This window comes from Dermacentor silvarum, chromosome 1 (assembly GCF_013339745.2).
Source record: "Dermacentor silvarum isolate Dsil-2018 chromosome 1, BIME_Dsil_1.4, whole genome shotgun sequence".
NCBI lineage: Eukaryota > Metazoa > Arthropoda > Arachnida > Ixodida > Ixodidae > Dermacentor > Dermacentor silvarum.
The window spans coordinates 265,902,605-265,925,243 of NC_051154.1; the positions used below are offsets into that span (position 1 = coordinate 265,902,605).

Genomic DNA, 22,639 nt, shown 5'->3' on the forward strand with positions numbered 1-22,639 from the left:
GAACTTCAATGAGTCTCTCAATCTTAATGCGCATCCATTGGCACCGGCGCAGTCTCGCATCCTCTTAGTGACTCAGTTAATAGTGAATCATTTGTCACGAAAAGGCAAAAACATGACACTGCTGCCTTGAAGCCTTCCTTTGGGTATTTTCATCATTTTCTTAGCTCAGTAGAAGTAGATCACGTGCGTACTCTCAGCATTGAATATTTTAAGTCAAGAATATGTTACGATCGCGAAAATCATTGTGCATCTTCTCAGCTACGCAAGATAACCGACCCTAAGTCTCCTCTATACTGCTACGAAAATAAGTTTGTTTCCATATGTTTGCTTCATTAGGCCCAAATACAGAACCATGCTTTAGAGACGAATGTAAGTCATTAACTGTTTTTGTGATTTCATTCAGCACTAGGTTTAAGTTACGCTGATAGTGAGCAGGCACTTTATATTCATCAACGAATCCTTACTCGCTCAAATAATGGCATAAGCACTAAAAAATCGGTCGCTGGTGCATTCAGGCACAGATTGTTCATGCACATATTTTCGCGCGTTCACGTTCATTCGTAGAATATTTTATATGAAGAGCCAGGCATATAAAATATTTTGTGAAGGCTTTTTGCGCTAAAGGTACTAACAGGCTGGATTTGTCATGGTGACAAGAAAACGTGTTCGTTCTGCGTCCAGCACGAGGCGTTCAGCAGCAATAAGGCGACATGTATTTCTGTCTGTATCACCGCACCCTCAAGCAGCGCCAGACACATAGCCTATCGAGCGGATGAAACCGTTACACGTTTATGGTTCCCTCTAGCCATTGTTTATTTCGAGGCAAGGGTCCGCATTCTGGTGTCGCTTAAAAGGGACTCGCCGACAAAATAAGGGCGTTGCAGCGCGAAAAGTAAGGTTGCCACACTACAGTATTAAGTGAAGGGTCGATATGGGCGCCTTACGGCCGTCAGAAGGCGCTGTGGCGCTTTTAATTATATCTACCCAATGTCGCCGCCATTATAGACGTTGGACTTGAGAAGAAAGGGAGAGGACACACGAAGCCGACAAGAGGCACCCTAAAGCTCTTGTCGCTTTAGGGTGCCGTTTCGCTTAAGTTTCGTGGCTCGTCTGAGTGTTATGCTTCGAGCTCTGACGAGCTAAAACTTGGGAATGTTCGGGCTTCTGATCTCGAGCGCGAACATGCTAAATCGTATTCGAAGCATGCGAACTGGGCATGTTCTAGTGTCGGGTGCTAATTGCCCCGTGATAAGTGATCGGAGGTGTCACGGCCCCCAAATTTTGCTTTCTCCGCTGACTAGGCTCAGTGTTTTGGCGCTGCTGTCACCGTAGAATGCTTTAAAAAAACTAAAATAATTGGCAAAGTTGGTGCTGGTTCGTGATTATACGAGCGGCGCGAAACCAGGACAGAAAGCGGAAATAATTCAAGAATACGAACACTGAACCTGAACTGGTTTGCCGTCAATAAAGCGTAGTTGAAGTTCAGCGCCCGTCCTGTTCTGATTATTTCTTTGTCGATGCGGTTTCGCGCTACCATCAATGAACTGTGAAAATCTGTCAGTGCAATGTGCCTATGCACTCGGTAGCGGTTACGACACAAGTTGCTGATGATGAAAGAAAGCAGCAGGTGCGAGTGAGAGCTACAGATGAGCTGATCCCCAACATAGAGAACTGTAAATAAACTAGGAGTGATTATGACGTCATACAGCCAGCCTTCAGCAAGCCAACTCTCCATCAAGCCGTTCCCTTCACTTCTGTAGACCCTTCTATCCGCGCTGTGGCAGCAGTGTGTCCGTGACCCCAGAAAACTTCTGGTCAAGCATTGTTAAGGACAAAGCCTTATATGTCTCATCGTTCAGTCGACCTTCAAAGTCCTTGAGCGAAAACGCGTCGACGACACTAAAGGTAAAAAAACTATCATCATCATCAATGGCTCACACCCCCGTGTATGTCTTACCTATATGCAAACGCTCACGCAACAATTTTGATTGTGTGCGGGTCACCATCGTCATCGTCTTCTATGAGTAGGCGATTTGAGACGATGAGTAAGTGGGATGACTAAGCGAATTAAGGGGCTCAGTCTTTAATGCATCGGCACTTAGGCTTTCGCCTTCAAGTCGTCTTAGGGATAACATAAGAGACCCCGTGAACTTTCGACAGCTATCATAGCAAAGGGAAAATAAGCATTTTCTGCTGCTGTTGTTTACTATAGGTATACGTTATTGATTTGTTCAAATGTAAGGCACGTGCCCCATGCGTCTAGCTCATGCATGTAGTGTTTTTGTTGCACTTAGCAGTAAATTTCATTTGATAGACATTCTCACTGTGCAGCAAAACTGGTGCCAGGTGGAGAGTTTTATATAAGTATAGGCTTTTGTAACCAGATTGTCGAATTAAAAAAGAATACCAGTTCAGTTCAGGTTCGGGTTCAGTTCCGGTTCGGAGAAATCAAAATTTATAACGGTTCACGAACCGGTACGGCGCCGTCTATTTTATCCGGCCCCATGGCGATATGCTGCATACTATATCGACTTGACCAAATGCGCAAGTTTCATCAAGAGGAGGCAGAAATTTGCGAATAAATTACACAGACACGGGGGAATTTTCATGTGCATATCGAATACAGAGGTAATTACTGAGAATGTCTGAATTAGAGTAAGGTCTGCGTAGCTTGCACACACGTTATTTTGACAACAGTAGACAGTAAATTGTCGTTTTGCCTACAGGAGTACTACTGAGCGAACTGTGTCAAGTGAACTACGGGTGTCGAAGGCAGCGTGAATTCACATTGTATTACATAAATTACAACTTCAAACTTCTAGTCTGCAGCAAGGAAAGAAGCCAGCATTTGACATTTCGCTCAGTTTGTTGCTTTTTTAGAAGAAGTTGAGGAGATTGATGCTTCTGAACGATGAACAAGGACAGTTTGTGCTGAACCATACGTCAGTCTTTCTTGCGCGTCTGCACGTTGTGCGTTGTCTTGCGCTGGCTAAGGACGGACGAGGAAGTAAAAAGCATAGCAACACAGCAATGTCATACGATGTAAGGTGAGCGGCTTTGGTAGCAATATGAATTGTAGTAAACATTAGCTGATTAACTAAGCAGGTGTGCTGCGGCGTAAGTAGACCGACATGAAGAGAGACTCGATGACCACGAGAAGGCGCGTGTGAAACGGTGGTGTTGATGAGAAGCGCTTCCCGTGGGCAGCGCGCGTGCGAAGGGACACACCTGTAGCGCTGCACTGCCGATCCGGGCAGCATTACATGTGTAGCGGGCGTTGGAAAATGTGGCCCGACTATTACTAACTGAATGAACAAGCGTGGTGTGAGCGCGCACAAACAAACATGGATAGATCACACTGAATGACTGCAGACAACGACTGTCAAAACGCTGGCAGCAAGCAGCGGGCGAAGTTACTTGCGGTCTATCGCTTCAACGGAAACTGAGCGGCCAGTGCATAAAGGTCAGAGCCGTGTGGAGATAAGAGACGGTGCGGCGAGCGACGAGCGCGGTTGCTGGCAGAGGAAAAGTGCCCCCCCCCCCCCCCCCCCCCGCTCCCTCCGGCGCTGGCTTCCCGCTTCGTTGCTTGCGCGTGGCAGATTGAGTGCGTTCGCTCTCCGTGATAGCGCGCGTCCCCGCACGCTTCCGCTCGGGCATACGGCGCGCGGTGAAGATTTTATCTATACGGAATCTCACGGCGACGGCGACGCCGACGGCAGAAATCCGGTTGAAGTGTCCATATAATTGCTATCGCAATAATAAATGCAACTCACTCATACTCGCTCACAAATTACATTTTTGCAGCGAAGCTGTGTATGCCTAGGATGAAACACTCCTGGTCCGGCCACAGAAACCCTCCGGCGGAAATAAACTTATCGAAAACCTATCGAAAACGCGCGTCTCGTTCACTTGGTATATACGAAAATTGGCATGGAAGGATACAAATGTACACTCTAAGAAGTATTCCGGGGAAAACTGGAGTAACCGCACAGTTAGTCCAAAAAAGGGCACTTTCGTCCCTCAAGGGAGTAACTGCAGGAGCGTGGGTGGCGTGTGCAAATTTTGGAGAGCAAATGTACGATCCCTGGTCCAAAAGAGAGCAACGGCGAGGACGAGCTGCAACAGTTACTCCTCATGCACTCTGCTGTTTTCGTCCGTCTCGTGTAGTGATGCGGTGAACGCGGTATTGTCTATATATCATGAATAGTTGTAAGTACGTGTACTGTCTACTGAACTAGATGTAAAGCAGCACTTTGCATCTTCGTGAGAAAATTGCCTGAAATTTAAAAGGTGGAATCTGAAGAGCCGTGTACTTCGTGTGCGTGCACACCATAAGTGAACGATACACATTAAGCGCGCAAGTCATAGATGGATTGCCAGATTTTCTTGGCCAATAGTACCTAAGGAGTTCCTTTCGTTCCAAGGAGACTATAAACTTAACTGAAGCGATGTGTAGCTCAAAAGGGGCACGCTAAGCGATAGAGAAGTTGTCCTTCTCTGTCGTCTTGCGTGCCCCGTTTGCGCTCGCTACACGAAGATCACGTAATGTTTCAGTTTAAATCACCGTAGGAATAAACGGGCAGCTTTCTTTATGTATTCGCTTATATTTGTAAGTATGCGCCACGTTAGACTCTCCCGGCATAGCATACACCAAATGCAGAGTCTTTTCTGTATTGCCACACCTGCGTTAAGGTGGTTAACCTCGTCTCGGTAACCTGATTTGTCAACCGAGCTTCCATGGTAAAGTGGTTAGGGTACCCGACTTGTGAGCGGGAGGACGTGAGCTCGAATCCTATTTGCCGGCGCGTTTTTTTCTTTTTTTTTTCAGCCAAGTCATTTTTTGATCAGCGTATAAATGGTTAATTTTTTTTAATTCCATCTTAGAGGAGCATCGGAAAGAATAACCGTTACTCCCTTGAGGAGCATCGGAAAGAGCAACTGTTAGTCCTCCGCATGGGGAGTAACAGTTCATCCCCTCTCACTTACCCCCTAAAGGGAGGAATGGTTGTGGCAAATCAGTTCCTCCCCTAAAGGAGCAACCTCAATACCCCTTGTCCTCCTTTTCTTCTTAGAGTGTATGACTACATACTTATCATGACTTATCAGTCATGACATCAATAACGTCACATGCTTGTCAGTTACGTCACAATTAACGATAGTAAAATCACGTGTGCCGCATACCCGCATTGGATATGCGGGTATGAGCCAAGGACAAGAAAGAAAGCACTCGTTGTCGCCTTATGTGCTTGAACCATTTTGGGCCGAACCGGTAACCGTTATTAAGGCGAAAGCCTTATATGTCTCATTGTTCAGTCGACCTTCAAAGTCGTTGAGCGAAAACACGTCGACGACACGAAAGGTACAAGAACTATCACCATCAATGGCTCATAACCCCGTATACGTATTGCCTATATGCAAACGATCACTGAACGATTTCGATTAAAATATAAATTAATTTAATTATCGGGTTTTACGTGCCAAACCACGATATAATTATGAGGCACGCCGTATTGTGGGACTCCGGAATAATTTGGTTCACCTGGGGTTCTTTAACGTGCACCTAAATCTAATTACACGGGTGTTTTCGCATTTCGCCCCCATTGAAATGCGGCCGCCGTCGCCGGGATTTTATCCCGCGACCTCGAGCTCAGCAGCCCAACACCATAGCCACTGAGCAACCACGGTGGGTTAACAATTTTGATGGTGTGCGATCACCATCAATAGCTCATACTGCCGCATGTCTTACCTATATGCAAACGCTCACGCCACAATTTTGACGTTGTGCGGGTCACCGTCTTCTATGAATAAGAGAATTAAGAGGATAAGTAAGCGTATTAAGAAGATTAGTAAGCGAAATAAGAGAATTAAGCTGTTGCTGTCTGGCCGAATAACTCACGCGCAGAAAATAAAAAAATCACGTGTCAGATGGTGGGATCGAACCTCGACCTCCCAGCACAGCAGCCCCATGCTCTAACCATTAAACCATAAGCGCACGCATATTTCCCTCGCGCCAACTCCAAATAGCTCTTTGAGACGGTTGACGCGTGCGCCTCGTCTCGTAGAATGTGCGCCCGACAGCCCACTCGTGCAACATCACGTGCGCGCACCAGTTTAGATTAGACGTACATTGTTGTACGTGCTGTCCGCATGAGCTTTGTGGCGTTTGAAGGCTTAGATGATGGGGTCAGTGTTGGCGCTCTGTCGCATTTCTCCGCGACACAGAAAAAGTAGGGAGACCACAAGGAGACATAAAAGTTGGGAGACCGCAAACAATTCGGAGGCGTGCAACAACAGTGTTCCTAATAATGCTTCATAAAAGTTGATGCTTGTAATTTTTTGTCCGTTTAAAAAAAGATAGGTAATACATTAGGCAAAATAAGAAAGTGAGCTTGGTGGCCCAACCTACCGCCGCGTTTCAAAGGGGACGCTAATAGCATCTATCTATCCGCCGCCTCTTTGACAGCTGCGGGGCGCGTTCGTCGTTGAAGTCCGCTGCGCGTCTGTTATCGAGGTGCGCTGTTTCGTTTTACCGGCATACGAAAGCTTCGCTTACATCGATTCCCACAGTGCATGGAATCTGAATAATTTTTCTCTCTCCCGTGCCTCCAGAAGTCAGTCCAACGCGTGATCATGAGCTCGGCGGACGCTGCCCAGTGTGCTTGGTTCCCGGTTGCTTTTAATCGATGCTCACTTGTTCGGGTGATTTGCTAACAAACCTGTGCACATTGTCCCCTGATATGCCGTTGCAACTTCGCTCGCTTCTTGTAACGTATGTAATGATCACCTTCGAATTGCAACGTGCATGGTGTGGCAGCTGCACGTTGCTGCCCCATCTGTTGGCTTTCCCAGAGAGTGCGTCCTGAGAGCGGCAGTGGGAGGCGCTAACGCCTATACCATGGCGTGATCATGTACTGGCTGACTTTTTATGGCTTCAGTTTTGTCACGTCACGCTCCCTCCAAGTTTTCCTTCCTCTATTAATCCCACTAATTGTCTGTGTCGCGCGCGTGCGCCGGTGTGCAGCCTGAAACTGGACCCAGACACCGGCCAAGTGACTCTGGTGTCGTCGGAGGGTCTTGACCGCGAGTCGGTGCCCGAGTACGCACTCACTGTCGAGGCGCAGGACGGTGGAGGGCGCAGGGCTTCGACGCAGCTCCTGGTGCGCCTGGGAGACGCCAACGACAACGCGCCTTCGTTCAGGCAGCCACGCTACGACGCCGTGCTCACGGCAGACCTGGCGGACTTTGCGGAGCCTCTCATCGTCCAGGTACAGTCAAAATTATACATATGGAAGCTTGTATACCCTTGAATAAGCACTGATTAAGTGAAACTGGTGGCTGGCGAATGGCAACAACACTCACGTGGGTGACTTTTTTTTTTTCTCCATGGACGGGCCGAGGCGCCGCAGTCATTTCAAAAACAGTTGACATGTACTTTAGAAACAAAGACTAAACCATTGTGTAGAGCTCCTGCGGAGCTGAAACTTTAGTGTGTGTGCTCCGGATCTGTGAAAGTGCCTTGGGATAGCCGTATTCTACTCTAGGTCTGCCAGTATACAGGGTGTCCCAACTATCATGCACCAAGATTTTTAAAATATGCAAATACCACGTAGTTGGACAGAACCAAAGTAATGTTAATTGTTTGCCGTCGCTTGAAGGTAACTCAGATTATTATTTTTTTGCATTCCGCCTAATTAGAGAATTAGTCTTAATGAATTAATCAACTTGTCAAATGTGATAGTTAGATGAAAAGTGTCAATGAGAAAATTGTAGATCAACATGAAAAACTCCAGATACAGCTTTCTGTTGCTCAATGCGTGCTACATAAAAGTGTTTTTTCGAGCGTGGAAGAAGCCCGCGAATACACAGAAAATTGCCGCGCGACTGGCTGCTCGAGGCACTACCTGTAGATTTCGCTACATTGCGCGGTTTTAGCGAGATTGTGTAATATTTAGACTTGAGCTATCTGAAGGCCACCGGCATGTACAATTATATCCAACAAATGTTCAAAGCCATTAACAATTGAACAACGATGGCATAACGTACGTAAATGCCTTAATCCCGGAAAAAAGAAGTGGTCGCATTCAACACGGACGCTGATCCCGCTTATTTCCCTGGATGCAATAGGCAGGCTACCCACACAGGTGCCTTTGCCCGCATATTTCCATGCGCTTCTAACTAACTACGGCTGAGTTATATTTAGAGGAATAGCTCTCTCATACGTTAGTACATGGCGTGTATCGCCGAGTATACGCGCGGGAGAGGGCGAAGCGCGGAGAGTGAGAGCTGACTCGTGTGAGCACACGCACTTAGTAGTTAGTATAGTCCTTATGAGTTAACTAGTGTGAAATCGCGATTTACATGTTCGTAAAAACAAGAATTTTGTAGGGGAATCAGTTACAGCTAAATCTTTTTTTTTACTCGGTGGCATTCTGGCTTAGCTAAAAACTTTCTCCACATTTCTCCATGTCTTAATACTTCTGGAATGGCCCAGCTTCCTGGCCTATGGTTTTTTATACTTACGTGGTGCCTAGCTGTCCGATAATACGAACGTCCGGTACTTGTACAGAGACTGCTCATAGCATTGCGGCAGTCATCATCAGAGCTTTCAACATGGCTGCGTGTAAAGTACTGACGCCGACTGAGGATGCCATGGGCAAGAACAATTGTAGTTGTTACATGAACACAAACATCGTTCATATGAAGCACATGTTCCTCTATCGCGTGTGCGTTCGAATGCATTGCGCAAAACTTTTTTTTTCTGCGTGTGGAACTTCATCGATTACTATTGAGTCATCGCCGAGTTCGCGCGGCACACACCACGGATCCGACGAAACGATTCTGGTGCTAGTGAATATAACTCCTTGAAGTGTTTTCTCATATCATTACCACTTCCACCTGGTGCCCCTGAGCTCTCGCGGTGGATTAGCTAGCGCGCACAGCTGGCACCTTGCAGGAGCGGTATCGGTAACGGTAAGGCGGTAATGCTATGCTAAAACGCTCAAGTGGCTTCATACACGACTTCTTCGCATGTATTGCAAGGCCTGACAACAAGTCGCGGACACTTGTCTCAAGTGTTGCGGAAGCACGTGAAATTGTACAATGGAAGGAAACAACGTGCGTGTCCGGTTGGTCACGTTTAAAGAAGATATACGGGGTGGTAAATTATAAGTTTTCCTGAATTTTAAAAATGTCCGGTCACAAATAACATTCTTCTAGTCCTTGAGCCGAATTATCCAGGGAGGCGGACATTACTTGTCCGAGAATACGAAACACATATTAAACAATTTTTAATCACTAATTAATTTCTTAGTTAATTGCTTAAAGGCACATATTGCAATTTATTAATTGTAGCTGGTGAGCTTGCAAGGCGTATCCACTTGGAATTAATTTACAGATTGACACCAGTTTGCAGGTATGTTTTCTTAAACTCACCGTAAAAGTACACTGTTGTTCCGCTTACTTAAAAAAAAAACGCACTTTTATGCAATGAAGCACAAAAGTGGCTCGAACGCCCATGTATTTCGTCCCACAATTTGGGAAATAATATCTCGAAAGTGTTAATTGTCATCCTGGAGATTCGCTTCAAGTGGATACATCTTGCAATCTCACCGGCTACAATTCGTAACTTGCGATATGTGCCGTACGTTAATTAACTAAGAAGTTAATTAGTGATTATTTGTTGATTAGCTGAATGTGTTTCGATTTCTCGTGCTAGTAATGTCCGCCTCTCCGAATAATCTAGCTCAAAGACAAGAATTATGCTATCTACCGCAACAGGCGATGTTTAAAAACTCCGGTAAACTTAAAAATTATCACCCCGTATACGTGTTAGACAGGTCAGTGCGTATGCGCGAGTATTTGGATGGCATTAGAAATTTATTTTATCCATCGACTCTACATTGTTTCTCGATGGTCTACAGCTTTTTTATGCACGCTGTGAGCTTTTGTAACTGGTTTTCTGTCAGTGCAGTGTTAGCTTGATTCGGTGTAGGTAGTGCGCGATAGACGAGCTCCAAAGCAGAGAAAGGGACATACGTAGCGCTAACTTTCAACTGCTTTTCAATAACGTTCACTTTGCGCAACATTACATAGGGTTTCCAGAACATAAAAAAATTAAATTATGGGGTTTTACGTGCCAAAACCACGATCTGATTATGAGGCTCGCTGTAGTGGAGGACTCCGGAAATTTCGACCACCTGAGGTTCTTTAACGTGCACCTAAATCTAAGTACACGGCTGTTTTCGCATTTCGCCCCCATCGAAATGCGGCCGCCGTGGCCGCGATTCGATCCCGCGACCTCGTGCTCAGCAGCCCAACACCATAGCCACTGAGCAACCACGACGGGTTTTCCAGAAGATACTCAATCTATCCACACATTATGCGCCAAAATAGGTTGAGGCTAACCTGCATAACATCATCACGGTTGTGACAAAACTCACAATAGCAAGTTTGTCGGCTGCGCAGGGCATGCCATTTATCGCGTGCTTTAGTCATGGGGTTAGTGCGTTGTTGGCTAGACAGGTGTATGCATGAATGATCGGCTCACAGAGTGCAACAACAATGTTAACAAGCATTGCTTGGCGGTCTAGTTGTCTCTTGATAGCAGGAAATATACGGCACTACATAGTGGAAATACATGAGAAAAAAAAAACTGGGGCATTGCGTTGTGTGTGCACTCTTTTCACGTACTTTAGCGCTGTTTCCTTTCGGTGATACTGTTAAAAAAAGCGGTAGCTTCCTAGATCTTCACTGCGTACTGTGCGGTTGTCATAGAAATGTTTATGACACTATTATTGCGTAGAAGAGCCGTAAACAGCTGATCAGAAAGGTTATTAGAGCGGAAATTATGAAGTTGCTTGGTGACCTTTGTGCGTCAAAGTCTTATCTTACTATCAGAAAAATAGCTCTAATATCTGGGAGCAATGACCTGTGGATGCACTGAGCACGCGTCGGTAACCATAATAATGTTGCAAGTTGCAATGTTCACTTTAATAAAACAGCAGTTCAAGTTGTCGCTACGTATGCCTCTGTCTCTCCCGTTGTCTACCCTCGGAATAGCATATTCTCGTAAGAAGCCACAGAAACTCACCTCAGATGATTTATTAAGCGTAACGCACGCAAGCTGCCGTTAATAATGGCGACGGTCATCAGCAGTTGGCGGCTACGCCGTAATGTTTGTGTTTATAAGTGTGCCTTCTGCAGAACGAATGTGTGGCTCATACCTTACATAGAGGCCGCAAGTAGTACTGAAATAAAGCTGCAAATCTACCTATATCAGCGGTATACATATATCAAAGGTGTTAAGTGCGCTTCAGTAGCTGTTTTCCTCATACTTCAATCAGGCTGTACAAAAAAAAAATGCCTGCAAAAAAGGATTAGGGAAAGGGTACACCTGCGCGCCCTGTCCTTCTTTCTTCATGCCAATAACTTGTGTGCTCTTTCATAACCAGCAGCACTAAACCAGCCAGCTAACTCAGAGCCCGAGGGCGCGTGCTTATATGCCTATAGATGGTGTTCCCTGACGGCACTAAGTCACGGAAGGGACTTGTTCAAGCATGCGGACTTCCTTTCATGGTTGCGCTGGGAAGCCATGGCTACTACTTTTTTTTCTCGCTTTGTTGTTTTCTTATGTTAATGAGGCGCTGCTATGAACATCGTGTTCAACCACGCATGCGTGACTGCCATTATTGCAGACAGAAAAACTAAGCTTCAGCGATAGTTTATTATACGAAGCTTTTTTGGTAGTATTAAGCACACACGCAATGTATGTTTTTGTGAATCTTCCGATATTACAGAGGGCGTCTCATATTGTTGCTGTTATTGTGGCGGAACCTTGCAAAACTGGCTGCAATCTTACAGGGTGCTGCTTCACCCAACTACATGTTCGAAATTACCATTTTAATAACGCAGGCTGGTTTTGAACTTCTTGGCCATAATGTTCGACGTGCACTCTGACACATATACGCAGTCGCCTTCTGTTCTATTTACAACCTGAAGAACAAGAACTGAAAGTTCGGTGAGTTTATACGATTTAATGTTTACCTTAATAGGCCTATTCAAAGATCGAGACAGGCTAGCTCGAGAAATAGTGGTGGCTTTCTACATCCCCCCCCCCCCAAAAAAAGAAAAAAAAAATATTGCCCACGTGTATTAGCCATCCTTCAATAGCCCTACTACACAGTGAACTGTAATTTCTTGAAAAGTCGGGTCAAGTATCAACTTGATACTGTTGCAGCTCATACTTTATACCATCGCAGCTTGATACCGCCACAGATCATGTGCGTGTTCCGACGTATAAGCTATAGCATGTTGCTTTCACGTTTTGGCTTTCTTCTTTTTTGGGGGGAGGGGGGGGGGGGGAAGCTGTGATGTGATAGGCAATGTGTTGGTGTTTTGAGGGCGCAGTAGTAGAAACAGCCAAATTCAGCTCTATGGGTGGTCATGTTTTCTGGGAATGTTTTTTCTCTTTTTTTTTAATTTCGATGCGCTGGTGTCAGACCCCGAGTGTTTGCGTGATGGTCGCCGACACCGTACACTGACGCATCCGCAATAGATTTCGTACATAAATGGAGTTCGAGGGGCGAACTATATGCGACCCTCATCAATTAACATTAATTAACAGCTTAGAAGCTGTGCAGAATCGGTCCGTTCGTTTTATTCTTAACAATTAGCAGCGCACAGCAAGCGTAACTAGCATGAAACTTGCCCTAAACATATCTCTCCTTTCCAAACGCAGAAAAATCGCTCGCCTCTGTCTGTTCAATATAATATACCATTTATTTCCCACACTCAAGTCACGCTTTATCGAACCATCCTCTTTTACTTCTGCACGCTTGGACCATCGCCATAAGGTGAACATCCCATTCCACAAAATGTCTACCTATGGTAATTCATTTCTTCCAAAATCATGCCAGGAATGGAATCGCCTACCGGATCCACTAGTCTATGTAACTAACACCGATGACTTCCATAAGGCACTTACTGACGTTATCTAGTATGCCTTGATGTGAATGTATAGTGTATCAGTACCGTTTTCTCCTGATCAGTATTGTTTATGAGTTATTTCTATTTTTTATCTACGTAGTCTACAAACAGTATGTTTTGTATTATGCTTTATTTTCTCTCATTATGTGCATATCGTCTCACTCTAACTTGCCCTATATACCATGCATTTATATTTCATCTGTATTACCGAATTTTTCTGTTTTCTGTTTTTCTTTGTATAATTATCTTTTGTTACCGAAATATGCTTATTGTGTTGCTCCTACTTGCGTTATTTTTACATTGTACCATGCATTGTCATCTGATTAGTATTTTTGTTTTCCTTTCTCCTTTTTGTATAGTTATCTGTAATTTTAGCCCCTCCCCTCTCTAATGCTTCATTGTAAGCCCTGAGGGTACTATAAACATAAATAAAATAAATAAATAAAGTTCACTGAAAACGTACTGACAAAGCGCTCAGAGCCTGTGCAGTGGGCAGTGGAGTACACGCACAAACGCACACATATATGTTTCGCGACAGAGGGACCTCATATATATGAAAGCCGGCACGGTTGCTTAGGTCTATAGCGTGCTGCAGATGCACCAGAACGTAGACTCCCGCACATCGTTCCGCGCCGGGACCTCCTCTTCTGGTTTCACTTTAATTTAGAAAGATATCAGCCATTACCCATCACATTACAAACACTTTCCATGAATGTTCAAAATCGCAATAATTTCTACTTACGTTTATAGGCTCCCGCGCTCCCAAAACATTTCCGATCACACATACATTGAGCCATTTGATGTTGCAACGAATACAACTATAACGTTAACGTTGCGTAATATATGTCAGATCAATGCTTTATGTACTGCCCTCCTTAATCAATGCCTCCCCTAAGGCATGCAAAATTACTTTTAAACAAATTAAAATTGATCCAGCTCCAACGCACATCTTGGAATGTGCAGCGAAGGTTTCGTGAAGCGATTAGCCAAATGCTATAACATCGCCCATTTCATCCCTGCCTCTGCGGCGTAAACGGAACGGGCTCGCGCGCATGCTCTCTCGCGCACCCAGGATACGCAATGGGACACACGCGGCGATCACCTCAAAGAGCTAATTGACGTTAACCCGATACAAGTGTCCCTGCGATTGTGGCCTAATGATTGGAGCATATGGCTGCCCTGCTGGGTGACCAAGGTTTCATCCCATTATTGGGCCCATTATTGGGCACGTGAAGCGTTCTTTTTGTTTTTACTTAGTCGGAGCCAAGGTCAAACGCGAAGCCCTCTAAGGTCACAGAGTTTGTCGCCCATTGCGACCACGCGTTCGGTCGCAGGCCGCTCTTGGCTCGGCCCCTCCATGTTGCACGCGCCCGCTCGCATGCCGCCAACTATAACTTGGCGGCTCTTCTCCTTCATTCACTCGCCGGTGCGGGTGTGCGCGCTACAAATAGACGTGGTTCGGTCGTGCTAGTTGCGTTATGCTGGGCGTAGGCCTCCCCTCGCAGATACAAATGTGATCCCTCGAAAGCATCAAGCGGAAGATTGTGAATGCTCTGCAGAGGTAGGCGATGCGTACCGAAGCGACGGACTGAAGAAATAGCGCGAGCTAGCAGAGAAGCGGCGCGACAAGCGAACGTCCGCTGAACAGGCCGCCGAAACCAAGCGGCGCCGATTGGAGGACCGCCACTTGCGGGACGCGTTCTTTCAAAAGCTCTTTGTCTAAGACTGATTTGGTGCGGAGTGTAGTGCCTGCGACCACTTCTGTTTCCGATCGTAAGTTGTCAGGGTGTCGCGGTCAGCACATTGGGCGGTCCTCCAGTGAGCGTATCCCCGGGAGGACGTGAGTTCATTCGAGCGTCGCGCCCCGTGTAGGCTAAAAATGCTTCAGATTGAGTGAGATAATCACCGAGGAAGGGTTCCGCCATATTTCTTAAAGTATGAGCTATTCGGCAAAGCAGTAGCACCCAACAGCCACGGGCAGGAAAGTCCTGGCTGGTTCGCAAGGACAGCTTGGCTTTAATAAATATCCCGCTTTGTTCAGTTAACTGATGGTTCTCTCTATAACTCGTTCTGCCATCGCACCGTGTAATATGGCGCTGCGACGTTGCTTTTTTTCTCGTCGCCCTCGGATTTTGTAATGGCTTGATTGATTGATTGATTGATTGATTGATTGATTGATTGATTGATTGATTGATTGATATTTGTTGGAGGAATATTGCTCCAATATATCGCATCGGAACTCATCTTTTTGAAATAAACCCCCCTTCACGTCCATGTTGCAGACAGCCTGTGAAGGGTACTTTACCGCGGACATATTTAGCTTGCGGAAAAGCCATTGTTCTGCGTAACGTAAGACCATTTGCGGATTCTTCGGCCTACAAATTCAGCTTATGAAGTCCCTGCGATATAAGTGGATATCTTTTATCCAAGGTGCAGCAGCACTTTAGACGCAAAAACTGCTTCCTAATAAGAGATCGGGCCCGTCTGCACGCGTTCTCAAAACATATATTAAATTATGTCGTCCCAAAAGCTAATGCTGGAAGCTGTTTACATTTTACAAGTACTTTATTTTGTTCTCAGTGCCTTCTTTTTCTTTAGAGCGTTAATTTCATAAAATGGATTATCTAAAAAACTTCACTTTACAGCCTCCGTTCATATTATCCGTGCTTTCCAGACGGGAAAAAAAAAGAAAAAATTGTTCGTAATAGGAAACGGCGAGAAGCAATAGGCGCGAAGCCACAAGTACGTGAGCCACTGTGCAGTCCTGTTACCGCTGCTTGTGTTTTCTCCACTGCACGCCATGTATACGATTGTCCCATGTTTCTTCTTTTGTTGTCATCGTCGTTGTTATTGTTGTTATTGTTGTTGAAGATGATAATGATTACGATGATGACGATTAAGCTTAAGCAGGTAATACTGCGCGAGTCTTAGTATTGGTGATGTTAGATCATCGGCTGATACTGCATGGTCTGTTTAGTGAAAAGAAACTAAGACTATGCCAATGCACACAATAAACCTCTACTGGCAAGTCACATCCCAAGACACACTAAGTCACTGACACGTGGCTCGCTTTTACGCAGGCGACAGACGCCGACGCGCCGGGTCCCAACAGCAACGTGACGTACGAGATTGTGAGCGGCAACTACGAGCAGAAGTTCCGCATCGACCCAGTGTCGGGCGCTGTGAGGCTTTCGGCCCCCCTGTCGGCGGCTCGCATGGGGCTGCCCCTGGTGCTGACAGTGCGTGCCCACGACCAGGGCATCCCCGTGCGCTCGGCCTCGGTGCCAGTGCGCGTGCACACGCAGGTGAGCGAAGCGCGCATTTACCCGCTGACGCTGGCATGCAGATCTCGGTCCAGTATCTGAAAAGCAACGCCTTATTTATATCAGACCCCCAATGACTGCTACCCAAACATGAACACCAGTTATTTCTTTCTTTCTCTCTCTCTCTCTCTCTCTCTCTCTCTCTCTCTTTCCTTCTCTATCTGTCTGTCTCTTTCTTTATCTCTCTTTCTTTCTATTTGTTTCTCTCCCACTTTCTTACTCTTTCTCTCTCTTTCTTTCTCTTTCTATCTCTTCCTATCTTTTTCTATCTGTCTCTCTTTCTTTCTTCCTTCCTTTCTTTCTTTCTCTCCCTTTGTCTGTCTCTTTCTTCATCTCTCTTTCTTTCTATGTGCTTATCTCCCACTTTCTTACTCTTGCTCTTTCTTTCCCTCTCTCTCTCTCGCTCTGTCTGTTTCTTTCTGTCTCTCTTTCTTTCTTTCTTCGTTCCTTTCTTCCCTTCTATTTCTCTCTCTCTTTCTGTCTTTCTTAAGCATACTACTGTTTTTACCAACGGCCCCTACTCGCAACTCTGCTGGACTCCACGTCAGCGCCGTCCGCAGAAAAGACTACGCTGCAGTAACGCTTCTCGGCGACTCTTGCGGCGACAAATTGTTTGTGAAACACGTCTTCACTCCAGTGTTATTGAGTGAACCATGAGGCTGCCTAGCCACAAAAGTTTTGGGTCAAAAATTGCCCAGGAAGGTTAGCGAAGTGAAGGTACTTTTCCAGTCTAGGGCTGGCGCTGCCTTTCACTTTCTGTAGTCGATATGTAGTGTCAAGTCGACAAACGTTTAGGAACGCGGTTGTAGACTCACTATGGAACGCACGAGTGAGCGCGAAACTAACAACTCGGTCATTTAAGCGCTGTGTGCTCTTCATAGCGTCGGGACATCAGTGAACATTTCCCTGATTCGACGAAATAGCTAGCTTTTCTAGTAGACTATTGCCGTAAAGCACAGTATAAATCAATTGTCCAGGTCTTTCCTTTTTTTAGGCGGAACGTTTAGCGTCTATATGTAATCGAGGGGTCAGAAGGCGGTAGTTGGTTTCACGTGCCCACTCTGTATTCCAAACCAAATACGGTGAGTACCAGAGCGCAATATACTGTCGCGTTGTAGTGACCGGGACAGAACACAAAATATATTGCCGAAAGTGTGAGTTAAGAATATAACTCCATATAACTCTTTATTGGGTGAACTTGTGTCTGCACAACACAAGCAATGCTCAAATCACAATAATAGGCGAACATGGTCGCCGGTCGTCGAATGCAAAAACTCACTAGTTAAGTCCGTCTGCTCTTTATACATGCATCGTCGTGCATTCCAGATTAATCGCTGATGTTCGCGTACATTCGAGTATGTACAGTGGTGAGCACTGTTAGGTGCACACCTCATTAGTATTCAAGTTGGTATAACTTCATCATACCGTCTACTTCAGGGGGGGAATGTGCCGAATACGACGCCTAATCATGATGCCGATAAAATAATTAATAGTTTTCTTTATTGTGTGCTAAACATCAAGTGCTATAGGCTCGGGAATACTAATGAGGTGTTCACCCTAACAGTGCTCACCACTGTACAACAGTGTTCGCGTCGCGCGCACATTCTGATTAGACAAGTTTCTAACAAATTGCGGATACAGTGTATGCGCGTCTTGCGCCGAATGACAACTTGGTAACGGTGAAAATCAAGTACGACAATGTGCGCGAGACAATATCACTTAATCAAAGTGCACCGAAAACTTAATACACAAGGTACTGCAGATAATGGCACTATGTTTATTGAGCGGTGGCCCGATTTATATAGTGTTATAGAAGGGCTTCTCTTCGTGGTGCTTATCACATGCAACGTTAAGCACGTATTGCACGTGTAGAATACAACGGAATAACTTAAATAATTTTATAGATCAGACAGTCACTGAAAATTTCCAATCTGTCGAGTAGCCAGCCATCAATCAATGCAAGTCATTTGATAAAATGGTGTTACACGCCATGCCGTGCACTTTCGAAGATCACTCTGGGTAATGCGGTCGGCCCTCTAGGGCATTCATATCTCACTCGAGTAATCCGGCAAATGAAGTCTCTTCTTCACCCTTCAAAGATTTATGAGGCTGGTAGAGTCACAGCAGCACTAACATACCACCCAGAAAGCAGCACCTGTTAACGTTCAGAGTGGCCTCTGTACATGTGGCAAGTATTTCGTGAACAGAGAAATAAAATATTAGTAATGCCTGTTGTAAACAATGACGTAAGGAGTCAGTAAATTATTAAAACAGGCAGTCACCTGAAGAACAAACGTGGAGCAGCCCGCAGAAAAAAATTCATCAAATGGGTATTCATTGGTTTAATAAATTTAAGGTTCATTTTAGTTAACATTTCAATAATAAGAGTTCTATAGAAGCCTCATTTTGTGTTAGTCGAACATATGAGAATGGCTGTTATATTTTCTTATTACCTTGGCTGTGTCTGTGTGTATAAACCACTCTTTTGTCGTAATTGACTTGCAAGATTATGTAGAAGCGCAGAAAAAAGTGCTGGTTATTTGTGCCTAAAGCTTCCATATTTGATTTTATTACGAGCCCTTGTGCTTTGCACTATGAATTGTATTTTATTGTCTTTACGTACCTCATAATGCTGCATTATGGCAGCAATTTCCATTGCTCTTCTCTTTCACTCCTTTGATATTTCAGGAGTACCTGAATAGATCAATAGTTGTTGTCCTGCCAGGAAGCGAAGATCAAGTCCGGCCCAGGAAGGAAAATATTGAAAGGTACGCTGACATTTGTATTCGCATGGCACAAATTGGACGTCGTGTTGCATTGCCTCCCCCAGCTACGAATTGTTTTATTAGCAGCAGCGTCAGCTGTGTCGTAATGTCGGAATGATTACATTCATGTTTGCACGCTTTGAAAGAGCGTGTTCGCATGTCCTCTGCAAGCTAACTATGTTGGGTACGCACCAACATTCGCATCTTGGCTATACATATATGGTAAAGACAGGCTAGAAAGAACACGCAAAGTTTACTCTTCAAGTGATCGACAGGCATAGCCACTTTTTACTATAGCTAGCACAGGAGAGCCCGGAACAGCGTAAACAAATGCATCTTTCTTTGTTCTCAGCCTAATTTAGTGAGCAACCAAATCAGGCTGTTGAAGAATGCATTACATAAAATAAAGACACTTATTGCCAACATGTATGGTCATTGGTCAGAAAGCGAAAAATAAGTTGTACATATATTTAAACGCGGCTCGCGCACATGTCATGTCCTTAATACAAATCTTATTGCCAATCTTGATGCCAGTCTGAATACAAATCCCCTACGTTGTTGACCTGTCCTCTAGAAGGGTTCCAGTTCTTCTGTCCTCGCTCAAGCAGCTCGTGAAATGAGCGTTGGATAAGGGCTGGCGAACCCGCCGTGGTAGCTTAGTGGCTACGGCATTGCGCTATACTGAGCTCGATGTCATCGTGGGTTCTATCCCTGCCACGGCGACCGCATTTCGATGGGAGCGAAATGCAAAAACGCTGGTTCATTATTATTTTCACTTGGTTTGCCACGGGGCATAACATCATAATAGAGCTAAATATAAGGATGCAGGCCCGTTTCATAGAGATACTGCAACAGCTACTTATAAAATCGTTATCCATAATCCATCTTTCATAGTTTAATAATTGAGGTGCACGTCCAAGAGCCCCAGGTGTCCAAAATAGTCCGGAGTCCTCCCGCACTACGGCGTGCTTCATTTTCATGTCAGGGTTTTGGCACGTAATATTTCAGAATTTAAGGGCTGGTGAACCCATTTTGTGCGCTATTATACAACTCTCTCTCTCTCTCTTCTCTCTCTCTCTTTCTCTCTCTCTCTCTTCTCTCTCTCTCTCTCTTTCTCTCTCTCTCTCTCTCTCTCTCTCTCTCTCTCTCTCTGTGTAGACGCGATTGATAAATCCTGCATATTAGGGAAATCCCGAGTAGGCGGTTGCTTCGTTCTCTTCACGCTCATTTTGTGGAGGCATTCTCTTGCTGACAACTCCGTTCTTGATCATACTTGTAACTATACACGTGACCTGGAATGGACGAAAATTTCATCGCGATGACTCAAGCGCGTTGACAAAATGAAGAGCGAAGTGCGATGAGCAATGTGCTAAAACGCCCGTGTAGTTAGATTCAGATGCACGTAAAAGAATCCCAGGTGGTCAAAATTACGGCGTGCCTCATAACCATATCGTTGTTTGGGCATGTGTGTCCCCCAAATTTAATATTTTGTTTAATAGCACGGTATTTTCCAAGTCGAAGATTGGAATCCCAACTAACGCGGGCCAAGTTGGCAAAAAAAAAAAAAGTGTGGGGGGGGGGGGGGGGGGGCTACGAGACGATTAGGAGCAACGGTGTTTTGTTAGCTGTCGCCTTGCGCACAGTGGTGAATTTTTGGGATATCATTGATTTGCTAATTGGTCAAAATTAATTGCTTACATTTACAATTAATTGTTTAAGCGCGTAAGCTCAAATGTCAAACTGTGCATCGCATTCGAAAACATATTTAACAGTTTCCCCAGTTATTATTATTTTTTTTTGCCCCGTTTCGAAGTTGGGGCGCAAAACGCGAAAAATAATGCGAGGAGAACGCGGACCCGTGCGTTTCGCGCACGTGACAGCAGTGCCCCGAAAAAAGGTTTTAAGGAATCCACGCTACTCAATGGCTTACTTGGTGACCGCGAATACGGGACAAGGTGATGGCGTAGCTATATTGGCTGTTGCCACGAGCACAGCGGTCATGCCACGAGCAAGTAGCCGCGTCACGTTATTTGCTAGAGCATTGGGCACTGGCTTAGGGCAACGATGAAGAATACGGCTGAAGCGAAAAAGAAAAAAAAAGTACCAGCCGCCAACAGCTACGCCGTCGCCTTGTGACGTTTTCGCGGTCATCAAGTCAGCCATTGAGTAGTGTTGGAAAATGTTGAATAAAATTTTTTCGAATGCGCTACACAATTTGGCATTCGAGCTTATGCACTCAAGTAAGTAATTATAAATTTAGACACGCAGTATTGCCTAACGAGATAATCAATGATAACAGGAAAATTCAGCAGCGTGCGCAAGGTGACTGTTGACAAAAGACTTTTGCTGCCATCGTCGTATCTCGTAGCCCTTTTTTTTTTTAGCTGATTGTCCCGCGCTAGCTGGGACACACGGTATGTCCGCGTTTTGTACCTGTCCGCAGGGGACAAATTTTGATGGTGGAATGAGAGAATGTCCGTGTTCACGACTGGATGGCCAAATGTGACCGAAAGTCTACTACTATGGATATAAATGCATATTGTAAAGAATTTGTCTTATTTATGCAGTTAGTAAAAGAGAATAGGTGTAATAGATGTTAGTAATTTGTACTGAAACCGATCAGTCATGGAAACCGAGGAATCTCATCGTAGATGCTATGTGTAGCGTTCTTTTTTTTTTCGTTTTTTCGTTTGTATGCGAAAACTAACTCACACGTGGACGAAGTTCGTGCCGTCTGAGCTTCTTGCAGAAATAAAATATTTTTTCTTATATTGCGACAGCAATTATAGAGAGACTCGAAGCGCGTTCGTGCCACCGACGCAGTCATGATGGCATGGTATCAATGGCGCATGCGCGGCCCGCGCATGTCGGGTGACGTCCTCCCGAGACGCGAGAGATGCGCCAGTGCGTTTAGCTTCAAAAAAAAAAAAAAAGGCCAAGCCAAGTTGACGCACCGTCATGCTCTGCTCAGTCGGCTCTGCGGCGGAAGCCAGGAAAGTGTTCGGCCTTCCGCTGTTGGCAACGACCGTTGTTCGCCAAAGCACTGTAGCGTCCCTGCTGAGCAACTGCGTGCACACCACACCAAGGTGCATAGCACGCACCGTGGCTTGAGCGGAAGGGAGAGTCAACTTCAAGCTATACGAACAACGCCGAGAGATTTTCTTCGCCGCCAACTCATGCACCATCAAGGTGCGACTCCTGCAACACCACTGGCGACGCTCCTCCTCCCACCAGCGTTGCGAGACGCCGCCTGGCTGCTGCCATGACGCTGTTTCTACTGCGCCGCTGCATTTGCTTCGCGTGCTGCGTCGCGCTAACATGTCGACCCCACGTATTGTTGAACGCCGTTCATGGAGCTTCAGCGCAACACTAAACCATGCTAATCCATTCAGCGCTTGGTCTTTCGGTCGAAACTGCCAGCTTTCTTTTTTTTCCCTTCTTTTTTTTTTCTCTGTTGATGCTCGGCCGCAAAACACCCTTGAACCAGTTGATGTGGAGTCGATCCGAGATTAAGCTATATACGTATGTGGTGTGAGAAGTGACAAAACTTGCGGCGTCACGGTGTTT

General features: G+C 45.5%; 1 protein-coding gene across 1 annotated transcript in view; it reads left to right on the plus strand.

Moving 5' to 3' along the window:
- Positions 1-22,639, plus strand: part of LOC119440106 (uncharacterized) — a 50,785-nt gene that overhangs the window by 13,309 nt on the left and 14,837 nt on the right. The window contains exons 5-7 of the mRNA XM_037705048.2: positions 7,022-7,265; positions 16,065-16,289; positions 18,996-19,075. Of these exons, the coding sequence (XP_037560976.2) occupies positions 7,022-7,265; positions 16,065-16,289; positions 18,996-19,075 (549 nt within the window). The remainder of the gene's footprint in view (positions 1-7,021; positions 7,266-16,064; positions 16,290-18,995; positions 19,076-22,639) is intronic.